Source organism: Quercus lobata, chromosome 6 (assembly GCF_001633185.2).
Source record: "Quercus lobata isolate SW786 chromosome 6, ValleyOak3.0 Primary Assembly, whole genome shotgun sequence".
NCBI lineage: Eukaryota > Viridiplantae > Streptophyta > Magnoliopsida > Fagales > Fagaceae > Quercus > Quercus lobata.
Window position 1 is genome coordinate 31,814,070 of NC_044909.1, and position 16,218 is coordinate 31,830,287.

Sequence of the window (16,218 nt, forward strand, 5' to 3'; positions counted from 1 at the left end):
TACTGGGTCTAAAACAGCCTCCATGTTAGTTGGTTGAGCTGAAGTAAATAAGGCTTTAAAGTACTGTTTCGCTGCATCTGCAATTCCGTCATCCATGGTACACCACTCATCATTGGCATTAAAGGTCCCAGCAATGTGATTTTTTCGTCTCCGTTGGCTGGCCCGTTGATGAAAGAATTTGGTGTTCTTATCACCCACAGGAAGCCAAATGGACCGTAACCATTGTCTCCACGCCACCTCCTCATGGTATAGTAATGAGTTTATATCAGCCCGTACACCCCGAATGCCCTCATTGTTCTCTGCCTTATTCTGGTTGGCCAGTTCTTCCAGAAGCTTGTGCTTTTCTTGGAGTCTCACCTTAGCATTCCCAAAAGTAGTACAAGTCCACCACACCAAAGCTTGTCTGCATTGCTTAATCTTTTCAAAAAGTTGAAACATTGGGCTTCCCTCACATACTGACCCCACCCATGCCTCACAGATGGTGTCTTCACATGTTGGGTAGGTCACCCATTTTTCCTTAAACCTATGTGGGATTTTCTTCCTTCTTGTAGACGTATTTGGGTTGTGAGTGCTAACCATAATTGGGACATGATCAGAGTAAGAAGAGTGTAGATGCGTGACTTTAGCACGTGGGAACTGTTCTCTCCATTCCAACATGGCACAAGCCCGATCTAAGCGTGCTTGAACAAAGTTGTCACTCTCCCGCCCATTACTCCATGTGTATATGTTTTCCTGAAAGCCAAAATCAATCAAAGAATAGTCAGATAAAGCTTCCTGAAAGTCCAGCATAAGATGCAGGGGCTTTGGGATACGACCTTGTTTTTCTTTAGACACCAAGATTTCATTGTAATCCCCCACACATAACCATGGGACTGAGAATCTAGAAGAAAGGTGGCGTAAAAGCTGCCATGTCTTGTGCCGCCTATGCTTTTCAGGTCACTTATAGAAGCCAGTCAACCTTGAGGGTGAGTTACTGTTATCAAAAATAAGAGCATCAATATGGTTAGGGGAGTAGGTTTGAATATGTAAGTTCATTTCAGCTGTCCAGAGCATTGCTAGTCCACCACTTCGGCCCTCACTCGAAACATGGAGGGGTAGTGAAGGTCATTCTGAATGTGTTTCATCTCCTCAACAGATTGCTTTGTCTCAATGAGAAACAAAACATTAGGCACTTTCTCCTTTACCAAAAAGGTAAGGGCATTCACTGCACGTTGGTTCCCAAGCTCTCGGCAATTCCAGCTTATCATGATCATTGTGCTCAGTAGGGCTGGCCACTAGCCTTCACTGTTGATGCAATTTTGTCCGAATCATGTCCCTCAGACGAAGGACGTTTTCTGGGTTCCTTGGTGCTTACAACCTCCGTGCTAGATTCAGTTTCTAACCTTCCCCTTTTTACGCCAACCTTATCATGGTTCAAGTCATTAGTGTGCATGAAATTTGTCATGGGCCTTAGAAACTTTTTTGACGTACCCTTCTTAATGTCTTTTGCATGGGATACCTTTTGTGTACGTGGTTGCACTGTTCCTTTGTCATGCATCATCCCATCCAATCCTATGGGGTCTATAGTTGGTTGCATGTAAGAAATAGGCACACTAAATAGGCCACAATGCGTAGCTATCATCTTACTAATAACTCCTCCCATGTTTGCGAGCCCCAGTATAGAGCTAGTTTCCTTTGGTGTAATGTCAACTTTCAATATATTAGGAATGGGATCTTGTGAATCTCGCTTAGTCCTATTTTCTTGCGAAAATCGCGTGATGGCCAAAAAATCCACCGAGATATCATTCTTACCAAAAGAAGCATTATCCTTGGTCAACACTAAGTCTTGGTTAGTGTCCACTGGAACCCTAGTGACTTCGTGGCTATTTGGTGGGACCCTATCCTCACCGGTCTCCCTAGTCGGAGCAAAAGGTGTGTTCGTTGGGTCATTCCTCGTCCGAGTTTCTGTCAAACCACCACTTCTCGGAGCTCTTCGTCAGAACCCAACTTTCAGCCAATCCCTATAGGGTAATTCTTCCCTCTCGCAAACCTAGATATTGCATTCCTTGGCCTCATGACCGATTTTACCACACTTGAAACACAAACCACACAACCGCTCATATCGAAACGCGATCCAGGTCTTATCTCCCTTAGGATTGACTATCAGGCTGCCTCTATGAATTGGTTTGTCCAAAGGAGTCACCACATGGACTCGGACAAAGCATGCTTGGTCCGTGGTAAGTGCCTTACAATCGACTTCAACAACTTGACCTAGACTGTTTCCAATCTCCAAGCCTGCCTCTGCATTGATGAGATCAAAAGGCAGACCCCAGATCTGTACCCAAATAGGCAAGTCGGTGAAAGTGACTGAACGTGCCGTCATGCCCCATTCCCATCGCTTCAGTACCAGGATCCGATTATCAAAGCTCCAAGGTTCGTTATTCACGACCCACAATACCTGGCTCTCCAATGCAAACTTAAATTGAAGCAAATTGTCGCCAACCTCGATTATCTTGAGGTTCGATCCCATCTTCCATACTGATTGAAGGAGGTTCTTGGCGGCTCTTAGGTTTAATGGACGGGGTGCTAAGAATTTTCCAAGAAGGCTGAGAGAGCACTCTTCTAGGGTTTTATCCCTTCTGTCTGGCCTTACTACAATAACTTCGTCTTCCTCTGAAGTTAAATTAATCCGTTGCAAATGATCAATAACTTTGGAGTCCATCTCAGTGTTCGAGATTTCAACCTTTTGGTCTAGTACCTTCAAAGAGCAGTGAGGTGTAGAAAAAAGAGAAGGGAGGAAGAAAGAGAAAAACCACGAGAAAAAGACGTGGTGAAGAAAGGCGGCTCACCCTAAGCGAGAAGGAAAACTTCTAAGGAGAGGAGAAAAAAAAAATGTCCCAGTTTATAAAAAAATGTCCCAGCAGTGCAATATTGGTATAATTAAAAGTTACGTGTGCATGTGATAATTTGAGGCGGAAGATGCAAGAAAATGCTCAGAAGATCTTGGCCGTTGAAAGTTCAAGATTTGTTTGTCACTTTGTTCCAGAAAGGCTGGAAAGATATCACGTTCAACGTAGACTTTGGTGGTTGAGCTCGAGTGGTCCCCCTACCATTTTATTTATTTGAGGCTGCTATTACTATGAGAATAGAAAGATTTTTCAAGGCAGAGAATGTGTTTTTATAATAAATTGACGTGTTAACTGTTCACTATCACGAACCTAACAACTGACTAATTAATATATTTTTTTTGTTACTCTTTTTAAGTGAGTGATTGAGAAAATTTGAATTAGTAATTTTTTGCTCGGAAGAGGTATCCTAACTCCTAAGTAAAGTAGAACTACTTTTTTATTATTAAAAAAGCAAAAGTATATTGTATTATTATCTAAAATAATATTGGACCTAGAATCTAGATTCAGGATTACATATTTTGAGATTAATAAAATTGACATTTTAACAAATATTTCTCCACAACATAACTAGAAAGATAGGATTGGATAGTACATATACTAATCCTTCCAATCTTTGTTTCAGCCTGCTTCTAATGTGCATTTGATCAGTGAGATCAGGGCCAAAATTGGGTTTTACCCTCTTTCAGCCAATATGTTGAAACTATTTAGAAATATACCCTTATTTTGAAATTCGATTTTTTAAAAATTGAGTTTCAATGAAAAACTTGATTTGTCCAAAATCGAGTCACTTGCAAAAACTTACATGGAACTCAAGTTCTGTGTAAATTTTTGCAAGTTTTTTTGCCTATAACTCAATTTTGGGTGAATCGAGTTTTTCATTGAAACTCGATTTTTAGAAAATCAAGTTTAAAACAGGACCATATCCCTAAATAGTTTCAGAATAGGGACATTTTGTTGGAAAGTTTGGTTGAAAGGGATATTTTGCCATTTTGGCCATGAGATCAGTCAAAACCTTCCAATTAATAGAAACAAAGCCACTGTTTCAAGCCATTGTACTTTTCAGTTGACAAATTCATGCCCAAGAAGAAAAAGAAGAGTCCTCTGGTCATTTGAAGTTTTTAACTAATCGTGAGTTCCAATTAGCTCAACTAGTAAAATCTCTGATGGTTAAATAAGAAATCTAAGATTCAATCCTCGCTTAAATCAAAAACTAATTGGTGTCTTGATTTGATGATAAAGAGTTATCATTACTCATCAGGAGCGGATGCTATAGGTTGAAACTCTCTCAAAAGTTTTTTAAAAAAAAGTTTTTAACTAATCTAACAATAAGTTATGATGGTGAGTTTAACAGGTCTTATGTTTCAATTATGCCAACCAAGTGTAATGCATATACATTATCTTTAAGTGAACTAAAAAATAAAGAAAATTTAGGAAAACAAGAGAAAAATTAACAATATTTCATCCAAGCTAGCTGTAATGAATTAATTCACACCTTGCAGACAAGGATATTTGTACGTATACTGAGTTCTGGATTTTAGAAGGGTTCATGTTACAAGAACTTGATTTCTTTCTGAAGTAACAAAATGAACACCTTACAATTATAAACGACGAATGCTAGAATACATGAAAAGGATCAAACACCTCCTCCCCCAAATAGTCATTAGTAACAAAAATAATAAAAGAATAATAACAACCCCAGAAGCTTGAATTAGATATATCCAATCCTTGGCAAACAACTTTAGCATGCACAAAATCCCTTCTGTTCAATGCCTGATAGAGATTCTGAGATACCCTGGAAGTAACTGCAACATATACAATATAAGCAGCTCATGAGAAAAATAGCTTGAAGAAGTAATGGAATTTTGTACATTATCCAAAAGAAACAAAAGAAAAATAGAAAAGCAACAAAAGAAGTTTTACAAAAATGAAATCTGAACCCTATAAACTGAATGTGTAATTAAAAGCCATGTAAGGAAGGCTGGTTTGAAGTTTCGGTACGGATGAAAGAGGCAAAGAGCTAAGTATCTTATTATGTAACACCAAAGAGAAAAAAATGAAGAATGCTTAAAAAATAAAAGATTGCCCCCGGGGTAGTACTTACTTTTCCAGATCACATCCTTGATCATTAGCCAGTGCAGTTTTTGCAACACACAGAAATGCTTCATCTACATTGTAGCCCTCTTTTGCTGAGGTCTCAAAGTAAGGGATATTTCCTCTGAAAGCACACCATTCCTTAGCTTGCTTTTCTGAAACCTGCACCACTGGTTGCCTTAGGTTATATCTCAAGAAAAAAAGAACTTAACTAGTGTTAGAGATGCATCAATGTCCATACCACTCGGCTGTTTCCACCGTCCATGTCAATCTTATTTCCCAGTAATATAAAGGGAAAGTTATTGGGTGCATCCGGATCTGCCTGGAGTTAAATGAGGATCAGTGCATATCATTCAATCAACTATGCTAGCAATAAAAAGTGATGGATCTCAAGACATAGAATAACTCCAACATGTAATCATTGGGTTGCATATTATCTAGATTCTTCACACATGATGTAGCAGAAAATTGCATCAGAAGTCAATGAAGCAATCCTTTTTTTTTTTTTTGGGGGGTTAAAGATGACATCTATAACTATAATCTAGGCAGTTAAGAGAGAAATTTCGTATGAACTATAAGTTGCAAATACAAGTCATTGTCATGTTTCGATAGGGTACAGAATATAATACTTTCCCATTACCATATTTACACAAACTAGCATACTTCAAAGTTGAGGGGTTCTTGATGTTTTTCAAAGTTGCAGAGATTAGCCATGAAATATTTTCATTGAGATAGAATTTTGGCTCCGTAATACGGAAAATTTAAAGAGATTTCCCCTTTTAAACTCCAAGTTTTGATTTATTTAACTTCCAGGTGGCCAATGATCAGCTTGAGTATTTGGCAGGATCTAATGTCACCACTCTTCTCACATACTAAAGTCATGGTAGAATAATTAACTTGAACTACCAACGTGTACAATCTATGGATACAAGATTCTTGGTACCTCCCAAAAAAAGTGTAGATTTCATTTTTCGTCCCTCAATTTGGGGCATGCGCAATTTTGCTCCCCCAATTTTAGTCTTTCAAATTTCAAAAGTGTAACTTTCCATCCAAATTTTGGGTATCCATGTTAGCTAACCATTAGCAACATTAGCCAAATTGGATGGAAAATTTACAGCGGGACCATATTGTTACACAATTAAAATTTGAAGAATCAAAAAAGAGCACTTGAAAATTGAGGACATTAATTGCACATACCCCAAATTTACCCATAAAAAATAGCAGAAAATTCAACGTATATTAAACCCTGTAATATCCTACTTTTGTCACCACAGCCTTCATTGGATAGAAATTATTAAGTTGAAATATGCGCATATTCAGGATTAGAAGAAAGCTTTTTAAGTGATTGCCCACTAATTAACATAATATGCATTCTTAATATGCATCATCGCACCTGTTTGAGAAACTCTTCACGCCAAGTGTTCATTGCTTCAAATGACTTGTGTGCGTTTACATCAAATACAAGAACACAACATTCTGCTCCTCTGTAGAATGCAGCCCCTAGACTTTGGAACCTTTCCTGTCCTGCAGTGTCCCAAATCTGCCAAACAATTACTTCAATCAATTTTGCTAGAAAAACTTGCTAGAAACCATTGGTTAAAGTGGAAAGAAGTCAAGGAAAAGACTAATTTTCTTGAAAGCATTAATCATCTACCTGCAAAGTGACCTGTTTGTCATCAATTTGTAGTTCTTTTGTGACAAAGTCAGCACCAATTGTAGCTTTATAGTGTGGATTGAACTTCATATAAACATATCTGATTAAGCAGTTAATGAATCACACAGCCTGACAATGGTTTCTGAATATTGCATTAAACTCAAATGTAAGGCATGTGTGCATGTTGATAAATTACCGATTGTCTCATAAGCTTAAATTTTTTTTAGAAAATGGTAAATTTAATTTAAGCTTACGTGTATAGTGTCAAATGGTAATACAAGTTTACACGATTTCTCTTATTATTGCCATTAGCATCACGTAGTCAAAATACTGCGCTATAAATGCAATTCTTCCAGTCTCAATAGACATCAGTTGGTTGAGAAAGATGATATGATATATAGCTTATTTGCATAAAGGAACAAAAGAAGAAGGAAAAAGAAGTTGTTGAAGAGCATCATTAGAGCATGAATATTTAGTAGAAGAATCTGACTAAAAGTAAACTATTACTCAAAACACTTATTATTATGTAAAGGATACTGATTCATCAAAGATGTCTTCCCCACCCTGAACATAACCAACAAAGAAATTCATGACTTTGGAGAAAAGGAGAATGAGAAACTTAAATATAATGTCAAGTATATAACGAAGAAAAAGTACTCAAATCATCTAAACAAAATGAGGAAAAAAATAATAAAAAGAAATAAAATAAGATTTTTGAACCATACCCACTATCGCCAAGGACCATAACTTTTAGCAAGGTTCTTTTTTTCGTAGACACATCCATTAGACTGAAACTTCTTTCCAAGACTAAACAACAGAGAAAACAATAATGTTGTGAACTGCTTATTTTCTCTCTCAAACTTTGATATAAAGCAAATGTGTCTTCAAAAGGTTGGGAAAGTTTTTAAAAAGAAACTAAGATCACAGGTATAATGATGATATCAAAGAAAAGGGATAGTCATTTTTCGACTTTGACTTTTTTGAGTTGGTTCTTGATCCTTCTTCTTCTTCACTGTTCTGGGATTTGCTTTTTTCTCTATGCTTCAATCATGCAGGTAGAGAGAGACATGTGAAACTTTTTGCCAACCAAAACCAACGTTACCCGCCAGCGAAGCTTGTTTTTTTTTCTTTTGTGTAATAACACATGTTGACTAGCTAATTGCATAATGCAAAGGGACACTCGTGCAGTCGTGCTTTCCACATTTTTTGCTCTGAATATGCTTGGCACTTCTTGACAGATTGGACAGATTTTAATTGGTTTTCAATTTATCTATTGGTTGGAAGATTTCTTTTTTGATTTTTTTTTCACTTATTATATTAATATTGTAATCAACTAAATGACTAATAATCATATCATTATTAAAATACATGAGAAGTATGAAAGAAGAGAAAAAAGAGAGAACATGAATAATTAACAATGGAAACCACAAAATAACTATTTACTATTAAGCTTTTATTAACATGCCTAATGTGGTGACCCTAATGCTCAACACGTTTTGTAGAAATTATTTTTCATATTTTTTGTTGTTTAGTATAATAGAAAATTCTAGTCAATAAAAAATTTGTAGGCCAACATAATTTATTTATACATCTATAAGTACACGTTGCGAGTTGCGACATCGTACTTATCAATATGTACATTTTTAGTTAAATAAGCTCAGACAATGTGTTTTTATTTTTAGAAGTCTGTTGCACCCCATGTTGCCTATCATGGACTGACTAAATCTTTTTCGTCCATATCTTGACGAGTATTCTCTATGAGTAATATTCTTTTTTCTTTTGTGAATGACGAGTTTCATTTATTAAGTCGATTAGTACGACAGAATGGAATATTGATTTGAATTAGTGAATAATTTTTTTTAAAAAAATAATGGTAATTATAATAAATATAAATTATGTTACATCAATGTTGATGCTCACTTTGGCGAGAGGGCCCAATAGCAAGAAAAAGCCTAACAATAGGGGAAGGAAATAAAGAAGAAGAGTTAGTAAATTGAGAAGAAAACCATTAAGCCCGAATGGCAAAAATAATGGATCATAGGCCTAAAAGATAGCAAAAGGGCATCAAAGAAAGCAAGCGGGTCCAAAGGAGTCCGGAGAAAGAAGTGGTAAACCCATGGACATTATGAGAAATGAAAAGTAAGCAAGAATGGGCCAAAGAGCCCAAAGGAAGGAACTAAGTAACTAAAGGATTGGTGGAAAAGCCCATAAACCCCGAAAGTGAAGGATATGGTAATATGAGCCGGGGAAGCCCAAAAGAATTAGCAAAAGCCCATGGGAATAAAGAATTGGAATGGGCCGGAGATGCCCAAGGAAATGAAACGGGCCGAGAATACCCAAAAGAATGAAATAAGCCAAGAAAGCCCGAAAGCAATAAAATGGGACAAGGATGCCCAAAACAGCATGAGTACAAGCCCAATGATAGTGCTGGGTTATTGGAATTGAACAAAGGGAAAGCATACAGCAGACCCAAAAGAGGCCCAGCAAGCACAAGTTAAATAATAGCATGGTAGGAACATCAGGATGGCATGGTAGAAGTATTAACCAACCCGCAAAAGAGGGTAAGGAATGGATTGGAGAAGGAAAGGCCCACGATTAAGCAAGACCCAACCCATTAAAAAAGTAAGACTTAAAGAATGAAAGCTCAGAGACTCATTCACGCCACAAGAGGTTAAGAACGAGTAGCAAAATGTGCAGACGAGCCTTTAGGTCATGGCAAACGCATGAACAACAGACAAGCCATGGACACACATGGAAGTGGAGCATGCACAAAGCTCATGCACCACCAACTTGTATCCAGCCAATACAAGAGTGGTAAAGCATGGGTCAGAGGTGGGTCAGAGGTAAGAGAGGGTATGGTTTGGCGATGGGGAGAAGGGAAAAGACTATTCTGGGGTTTCCGCTCAAACTCTTTTGGAGAAATGTCCTACTGGGATGACATACCACCCAAAAGAGGGAAATATGAGTTGGACTCACTAGGTGCATACCATGAGAGATAGTGAGAGAGAATTCCCACTCTTATTCGGATGGGAATGCCACGGTGAGCAAGCAAACAAAATGAGATTCTTTTGTCTGGGAATTGGATGTGGCATGGTCAGCACAGGTAAGTGGTGATGGCTGGGTAGCTGATAGACTAGTGGGTGGTCTGGAAAGGACACCCATGCTAGGACAAAAGTTGTTACGGGGTAAAATAGTAAAAACCCGTCACGACAGGCAGTATAAGAGGGAACTCAGCCGCGCACAATAAGAACAACAACAGGGGAGGGGAACAAGAGAGAATAGAGAGAAAAGGAAGCAAGAAAAGGGAGTGACAGATAGAACAGAAAACTTAGAAAGAAAAATAGAGAAAGTGAGCAAGAGCGTGATAGTGGGCATGCACCAATAGGCTATTCCCTTTCTCTCCCTCTAAAAGCCTATTCTCTAGTGAGAATTTAGGAATTTAAGGATAAGCCATTTAGGCCCATTCTCTCAAAGTGGATAATTTCCGTGGCAGGATTTTCTTGTGAGATTTCCCATATTGAAGAGTGGTTCCCTTCCTGAACTTAGCTCCGTAAAGAAATTAAGCATGGCAAACTGACCATTCTCCCTTTTATTTTATTGATCAAGCATTAGTGTGATCTCCATTTCCTCATTGTTATCATCTTAATATTGCTGCATTATTTCTTCCTTTATTAAAATCATGATTTAGTATTTTCCGTTTTCTAGCTAACAGTAAGCATATTCTCCTTATTATTGTCATGTTACACCTACCTGCCATTACTTTTTTGTAACAGTTTCCTCTACCATGGGTATGTGTCTAAGGTCTTAGTAAATGAGCTCTAGCTTGTACAAAAGCTGGCTTAGGCTGTGTTGCAGTCAAGCTAGTTTTGACTCTCCTACCAAGAACCATTGGGCCATAATGTGGCAAGAGGCAGTTCAGCCTGCAATTGCAAAAAGGCCCACCACAATCAATAATATAATATAAATAAATTTCTTAATTAATTTTGTATTATGTATTTTAAAAGTTAATATGTCAATTTGTAAATTTTCCATAAAAGAATTTGTGTTGGCTTTATTGAATTATATTCCATGGTCGACACCGAGCTCCAATATCAACTCCATATGGCCTATACAGTACTACCACATGGGTTTTAAGATAAACTTAATGAACCTAGTAATTGGTCAACTTAGAGCATTGCCATTCACATCAATGGATGTAAAACTTTGCAAAATACAAAAAACAACAAATTTTACACATTTTGCCTTAAAAATCTTCCACATCAATCTTTCTAAAACTGTGTATATTTACACATGTGCTATAGTAACCGTGCATATATGCACGGTTACTATAGTTGTGTATCCTATTATTTTATTAATTTCACATTTTACACCTTTTTTTCTCTCTCTTCTCCATGCACAACGAACTCAGTCTCAGGCTTCTCCTCTCCCTATCTTCTTTTTCCTTAGATACACACAAACACACCTACACACAAACACATCCATACAGAGATACACAAACACACCCACATGGACAAACCAACAAAGAGACAGATCGGTGCTGGTGTTGGTTGCTTGTGGATCGGTGGATTGGTGCTGGTGGTGTTAGATCAAAGTTCGTGGGTCGACAGAAATGGGTCTAGATGCTTGTGGATCGGTGTTGGCGGCGGAGATCGGTGCTTATGGGTTAACGGGAATGGGTTTTGATGTTGGCAGCGAAGATCAGTGCTTGTGGGTTGACTGGAATGATTCTTTGCATGTGCATCTATCATTGTGGGTTGGTGCTTGTGGCAGAGATGATGCCTGAGGCAGCTAAAGGGTCGAACATAGGTAGAGGAGATTTGACTGAGAAAGGGTGGAGATTAGACCGAGAGGGGAAGGAGATCTGAGTAAAGGATTGTCAACAGAGGTTTGTGTTCAGAAATGGGTATAGAGAGAGAGCAACAAAAAAGTAGTGTTCAGAAATAGGTAGAGAGAGAGAGAGAGAGAGAGAGAGAGAGTGTATCTATATACAAAAAGGTAAAAAGGTAGTTGAGAGAAATTTTTTAAAAAAAAAAAGTGAAAAAATTGATTATCTATATATATATATATATATAAAACTGAAGCCTTTGCTAGTTCCACAATTTTCCACGTCACATTTTCTTTTTCTTTTTTTAAATTCTTTTTAATGTTTTATTATATTAGAATTTATTAATTTAACTCCCCATCAGTATACAATAATACAACTCCTCCATCAGCTTTTACGTCACCTTTAAAAAAAAAAATTCTTTTTAATGTTTTATTATATATATAGATTATCAATTTAGAACCCTAATACAAGTATACAAGCACCCCAAAACTCAGATCCTACCGCTGCCGCCGCCACCATGGATCACAGCCACTGCATCGATTTCTCTTTGCCTCTCCATCATCGCTCAATCCAGTCCATCATGTTTTATCTTGAGGTAATTAAAACATGTTTTTTACTCTCCTTAATTTCTATATATTGCTCTCTCTCTATCCGCTTCAGTTGTTCATGGAATTTTGTTAGTTTGTGGTTGTGGGTACTCTGGATTTAAGTTTTTTTTGTTTTTGTTTTCATGGAATTTTGTTGGTTTATGGTTGTGGGTTGCTCTGGATTTCAGTTTTTTTTTTTTTTCTTTGCAGATTTCCACATTTTCTTCTTCTTCCTTTGTTGTCAAATCTATGGCAAAGAAGAATCATGAAATTTTTGTAATTAGATTTTCTTTTTCCCTTTTTTTGTATGCAATTTTTATTGGATTTTTGGTTTCTTGGGATTCTTCTATTTGGTTTTAATTCTGGGTTTGTTTTAGTTGATATATAGTGTTTTTCTCATCTTCATTTTACATTTGTTTGGATTTTCTTTTTCCCTTTTTTTGGTTATGCAAGTTTTATTGGATTTTTGTTTCCTGGGATTCTTTTATTTGATTTCAATTTTGGGTTTGTTTTGGTTTGATATATAGTGTTACTATTGTCTTCATTTACATTGGTTTTCCCTTTTTATAAATTATTATAACCTCTAGGTCTTATTATATGATAGCCTATGGAATGTTATGTTATGTTGGGGCTGCCACTATTTTGGATTCCGTAGGAATTTTTTTTGAAGGTTGGGGTTGGTTAGTATAGTTGTTTGAGATTGCTGAACATGTGTTTGATAGAATGCTCAGGTGTTTGTTCTCTGATTCTTCTTTGCCAATTCATTTGTGGTATTTCTTGAACAAGTTTGGAATGCTCAGGTGTTTGTTCTCAGATTCATTTGTAATATGTCTTTTGTTTTCTGTTTAAAAGAATTCAGCTACAAGAATTTACAAAAGGCTATGGTTTGATATATAGTGTTATTGTCGTCTTCATTTACATTGGTTTTCCCTTTTTATAAATTATTATAATCTCTGGGTTGTCTTATATGATAGCCTACGGAATGTTATGTTGGGGTTGCCACTATTTTGGATTCTGTGGGAATTTTTTTTGAAGGTCGGGGTTGGTTAGTATAGTTGTTTGAGAGTTATATAACTCATTTATATATGATTATGCAAGATGGGCATGGTATTAGATATTATAAATTTGAGGCAGAGATTCAGAGAGAGGGTTGAGAGAGACTTAACAAATAGCAAGCTTTAACGAATACCTTTCTCATTATGCAAAATCAAAAGGCATATTACAAATTTTTAATCTTTTGACTTCATAACCAAACTTGCCTGTTTATGAGGTGTCATAATACCTTTTAATTTGGAGTTATGTTTTCAATTTTTAGGCACAAAGAAGCTTGCATAGGCCTTGGTTATATTGATGCTGGTGTTGCTGCAACATGGTACTCTCTTTTCTTTTTAAAATTCTCTCTTTTCATTAAGTGTTGTTTTTCTTACACGTACACAAGCTGTTTGATAAAATTTGTAAGTGATTTTTTATTGTTGTTCTAGAAGTCATAATACATGGAGAGTGGTAAGGAGGAAGATAAGTAGGGAATGTGATGCTGTGTTGTTGATTTAATTAGGGTGAGATGTATTTGTTGGCCTTATTTCTCAATATCATTTTTTGTGTGATGTAAAAACATGACTGTCATTTTTTTTTTTAATGCTTTTTCAATTGAACCAGAATGGATTTTTTTTCTCCAACTTAAATGAATGACTGGCTTTTATGTACTGCACCTATTCTTTGAACTTGCTTTCAAGTTTCATATGATTATATTCTTTGAGAAAACATTTACATACTCCAAATTAAAAGGTAGACTCTAACTATTTGTATTAAAAATTTGTTGTTTTTTTCCTCTTGGAATATACTTTTAAATCCTTTATGAGATTTTGTGTTACCAAGATTTGCTATAGCTCAGTTTGTTGTATAGTTTATAGTGGTGGAACTACTGAGTGTGTATTTTGGTTTCTACAATGAAAATGGTTGGTTTGAGATCTCTAAATGTGACAAGAATTATCTGCGAAGTTGTGAAGTTTTCTTTAATGGTGGGGAGCAGAATTTTGTGTTGGGCAGGAAACATAGGCAACCACAAAATGTCACTCGGAATGGAAGTGGTGGCTGGATGGTATGGATGATATAATATATTAAGTAAACGTTTTGAGTTGTTGTGAGAGTGAATATTATTTTTTCACTTTAACATTAGAGAAATCGTTGCATCAATAATAAAATTTATATATTATTTTTATTAATATATTTCATTCTATTTTTCTCCTCAAAATTTTGATAGAGATGGTAGTAGCTTCAAAGCATACACAAGTAATTTATTCATATTATTTTTTTCCTATAAAGTTTTATTCTCTCATCGTCAACATTATCTACTCATCAATATATTTTCTTACCTCAAAGTCATAAAACAAGTAGTGTTAATTCTTTGATTTTTCTTGGGTTGTCCTACCAATTGATTGATTTAAGTTGAATCTTCGAATTGAACAGTGGGAGCTGTCCTCAATTTATAAGCTTATTATTGTACATTATATTTGTATTTTAGATTGAGCCAATCATTTGAGAAGTGCATTGAAAATGGATATTTTTTTTGCTAAAAAAAAAGAGCCCAGAATTTTGGGAGGTTATGCTTGCTATTGATATGAGTTTGAATTTTTTGGGAGGACTTTATTTTTTTCTGCACTTAAACTGGCCTTCCTCCCTCTAATTTTTATTTATGGTTCTTGGTTGGATATAGCACTTTGAAATTTAAATTAGTCAAACTACACAAATTTGAATGGTGGACAACATTGAATATTGTCTATTTTAAGGAGGGAAATATCATGACAAAATTAAGTCATAGAAAAGGGACAGTATGTTTCGTAAAATTATTGTGTTTAGTTTTTGAGTATTTGCTTTCAATCGAAGACCTACTTACTTTGTTATTATTTTCTATATATTGCTCTTTCTCTCCACTTCAATTGTTCATATGGGTGATCTACTTTTGGTGTTTTGGGTTGCTATGGTTGAATGTTTCGCCTTAGAGGGAGGAAGCTTCGGTATTTAATCACCTTGATTTAACTTTGATCTTATATTTCAGATGGGTTATTTATTTATTTATTTATTTTTGTTATTAATATGAGCCTTTTAGCGTACTAATTACTTGCATTGGTACCAATTAATGAATTTCCAATAGGTTTAATTCTTTTTCTTGGTGATAGGTTTCAAATTTGCTACATAGAACGTTTGGTCTTTGTTTTCCTTTTTGTTCTTGAAAAGATATAATAATTTCATTGTTAGATGATAGTTGGAAATATTTACAAATTTTCAATTAGTCTAGAAATTTGATTTTCCAGGTTTCAGGGATGAAGGAAATCAAGATTTCAAAGTCCAATTTGATGTAAGCAGTGGCTTTTGTGATGGGTGGAATTCAGGAAGCCTGCAATGATATTTAAATCTTTCAACGATATCATATACATAATACCAAGTTTTGTATTTTTATATTTCCAGTATTTGATATATTGTTTTAACCAATCCAGTTGATTGTATTAGTTGCGGTGGAGGTTGGCTATTATGTCAAATCGAAACCAAAGGCATGTAGATGAAACTCTGAAGTTAGTAGTGGATTTGGTGCAAACAACCTGTAAACTTGCTGTGGAATATATGGAAGCTTAGAGAAATAATCAGTCTAGATAGCCTATTGAAGGGTGTACATGGCCTTTGTGGATTTGGGGCTTCATGGAGTAGAGGTAGAATGTGAATTTAAAAGTCCAATAGATGAAGTAAAGTCAATTGGACCTACCAATTTGAGCATTGGCCACATCCTTAATGATGTTAGACTACCTGGTAGTTTTTATTTTATTTTTTGATGGGTACACTACTTGGTAGTTGGTTCTTCTATTAGGAATATTTTTTTTCCCTTGTGGCTTTCCTTGAACAAACAGACCAACAAAGAAGATAGCATTTGAAGCAAAGAACTGGCTAGGTTTGCTAGACAATGATGTATTGGATGGAGGAGCGTCCCCATGTATTAAGACTCTACTAAACAGTAATGTACTTGCTCAATGAAAAAAAAAAAAAACCAAATGTATTTGTAGAATTTTTCAATGGAATTTCTTGCTTCCTTTCGGCATTTTTACTATAGTGTTACTCCAAAAAATTTTAAATCATTTTTTTATCTATTAAAAGTTGTGCTATTACCCCAGTCCATTAAAAATC

General features: G+C 35.9%; 2 protein-coding genes and 1 long non-coding RNA gene across 3 annotated transcripts; 1 reads left to right on the forward strand and 2 right to left on the reverse strand.

Annotated features, from left to right (window-relative positions):
* Window positions 1-2,029: 2,029 nt before the first annotated feature.
* On the reverse strand, window positions 2,030-2,701 carry LOC115950128. The gene has a single exon (XM_031067371.1). It carries the CDS (start codon window positions 2,699-2,701, stop codon window positions 2,030-2,032), a length of 672 nt encoding a protein of 223 aa, XP_030923231.1.
* A 1,660-nt stretch (window positions 2,702-4,361) lies between these two features.
* On the reverse strand, window positions 4,362-7,606 carry LOC115995347 (ras-related protein Rab7-like). Its single transcript, XM_031119871.1, has 7 exons — window positions 7,359-7,606; window positions 7,171-7,197; window positions 6,634-6,733; window positions 6,373-6,519; window positions 5,221-5,301; window positions 4,990-5,141; window positions 4,362-4,690 (listed from the first exon to the last, which is right to left on the reverse strand). The coding sequence occupies exons 1-7, from the start codon at window positions 7,415-7,417 to the stop codon at window positions 4,627-4,629; spliced, it is 630 nt and encodes a 209-aa protein (XP_030975731.1). The 5' UTR covers window positions 7,418-7,606; the 3' UTR covers window positions 4,362-4,626.
* Window positions 7,607-11,939: 4,333 nt separating this feature from the next.
* On the forward strand, window positions 11,940-15,988 carry LOC115993794. The gene is made up of 3 exons (XR_004093082.1): window positions 11,940-12,053; window positions 13,361-13,417; window positions 15,357-15,988. It is a non-coding gene; the product is annotated as an uncharacterized LOC115993794 (long non-coding RNA).
* Window positions 15,989-16,218: the final 230 nt, after the last annotated feature.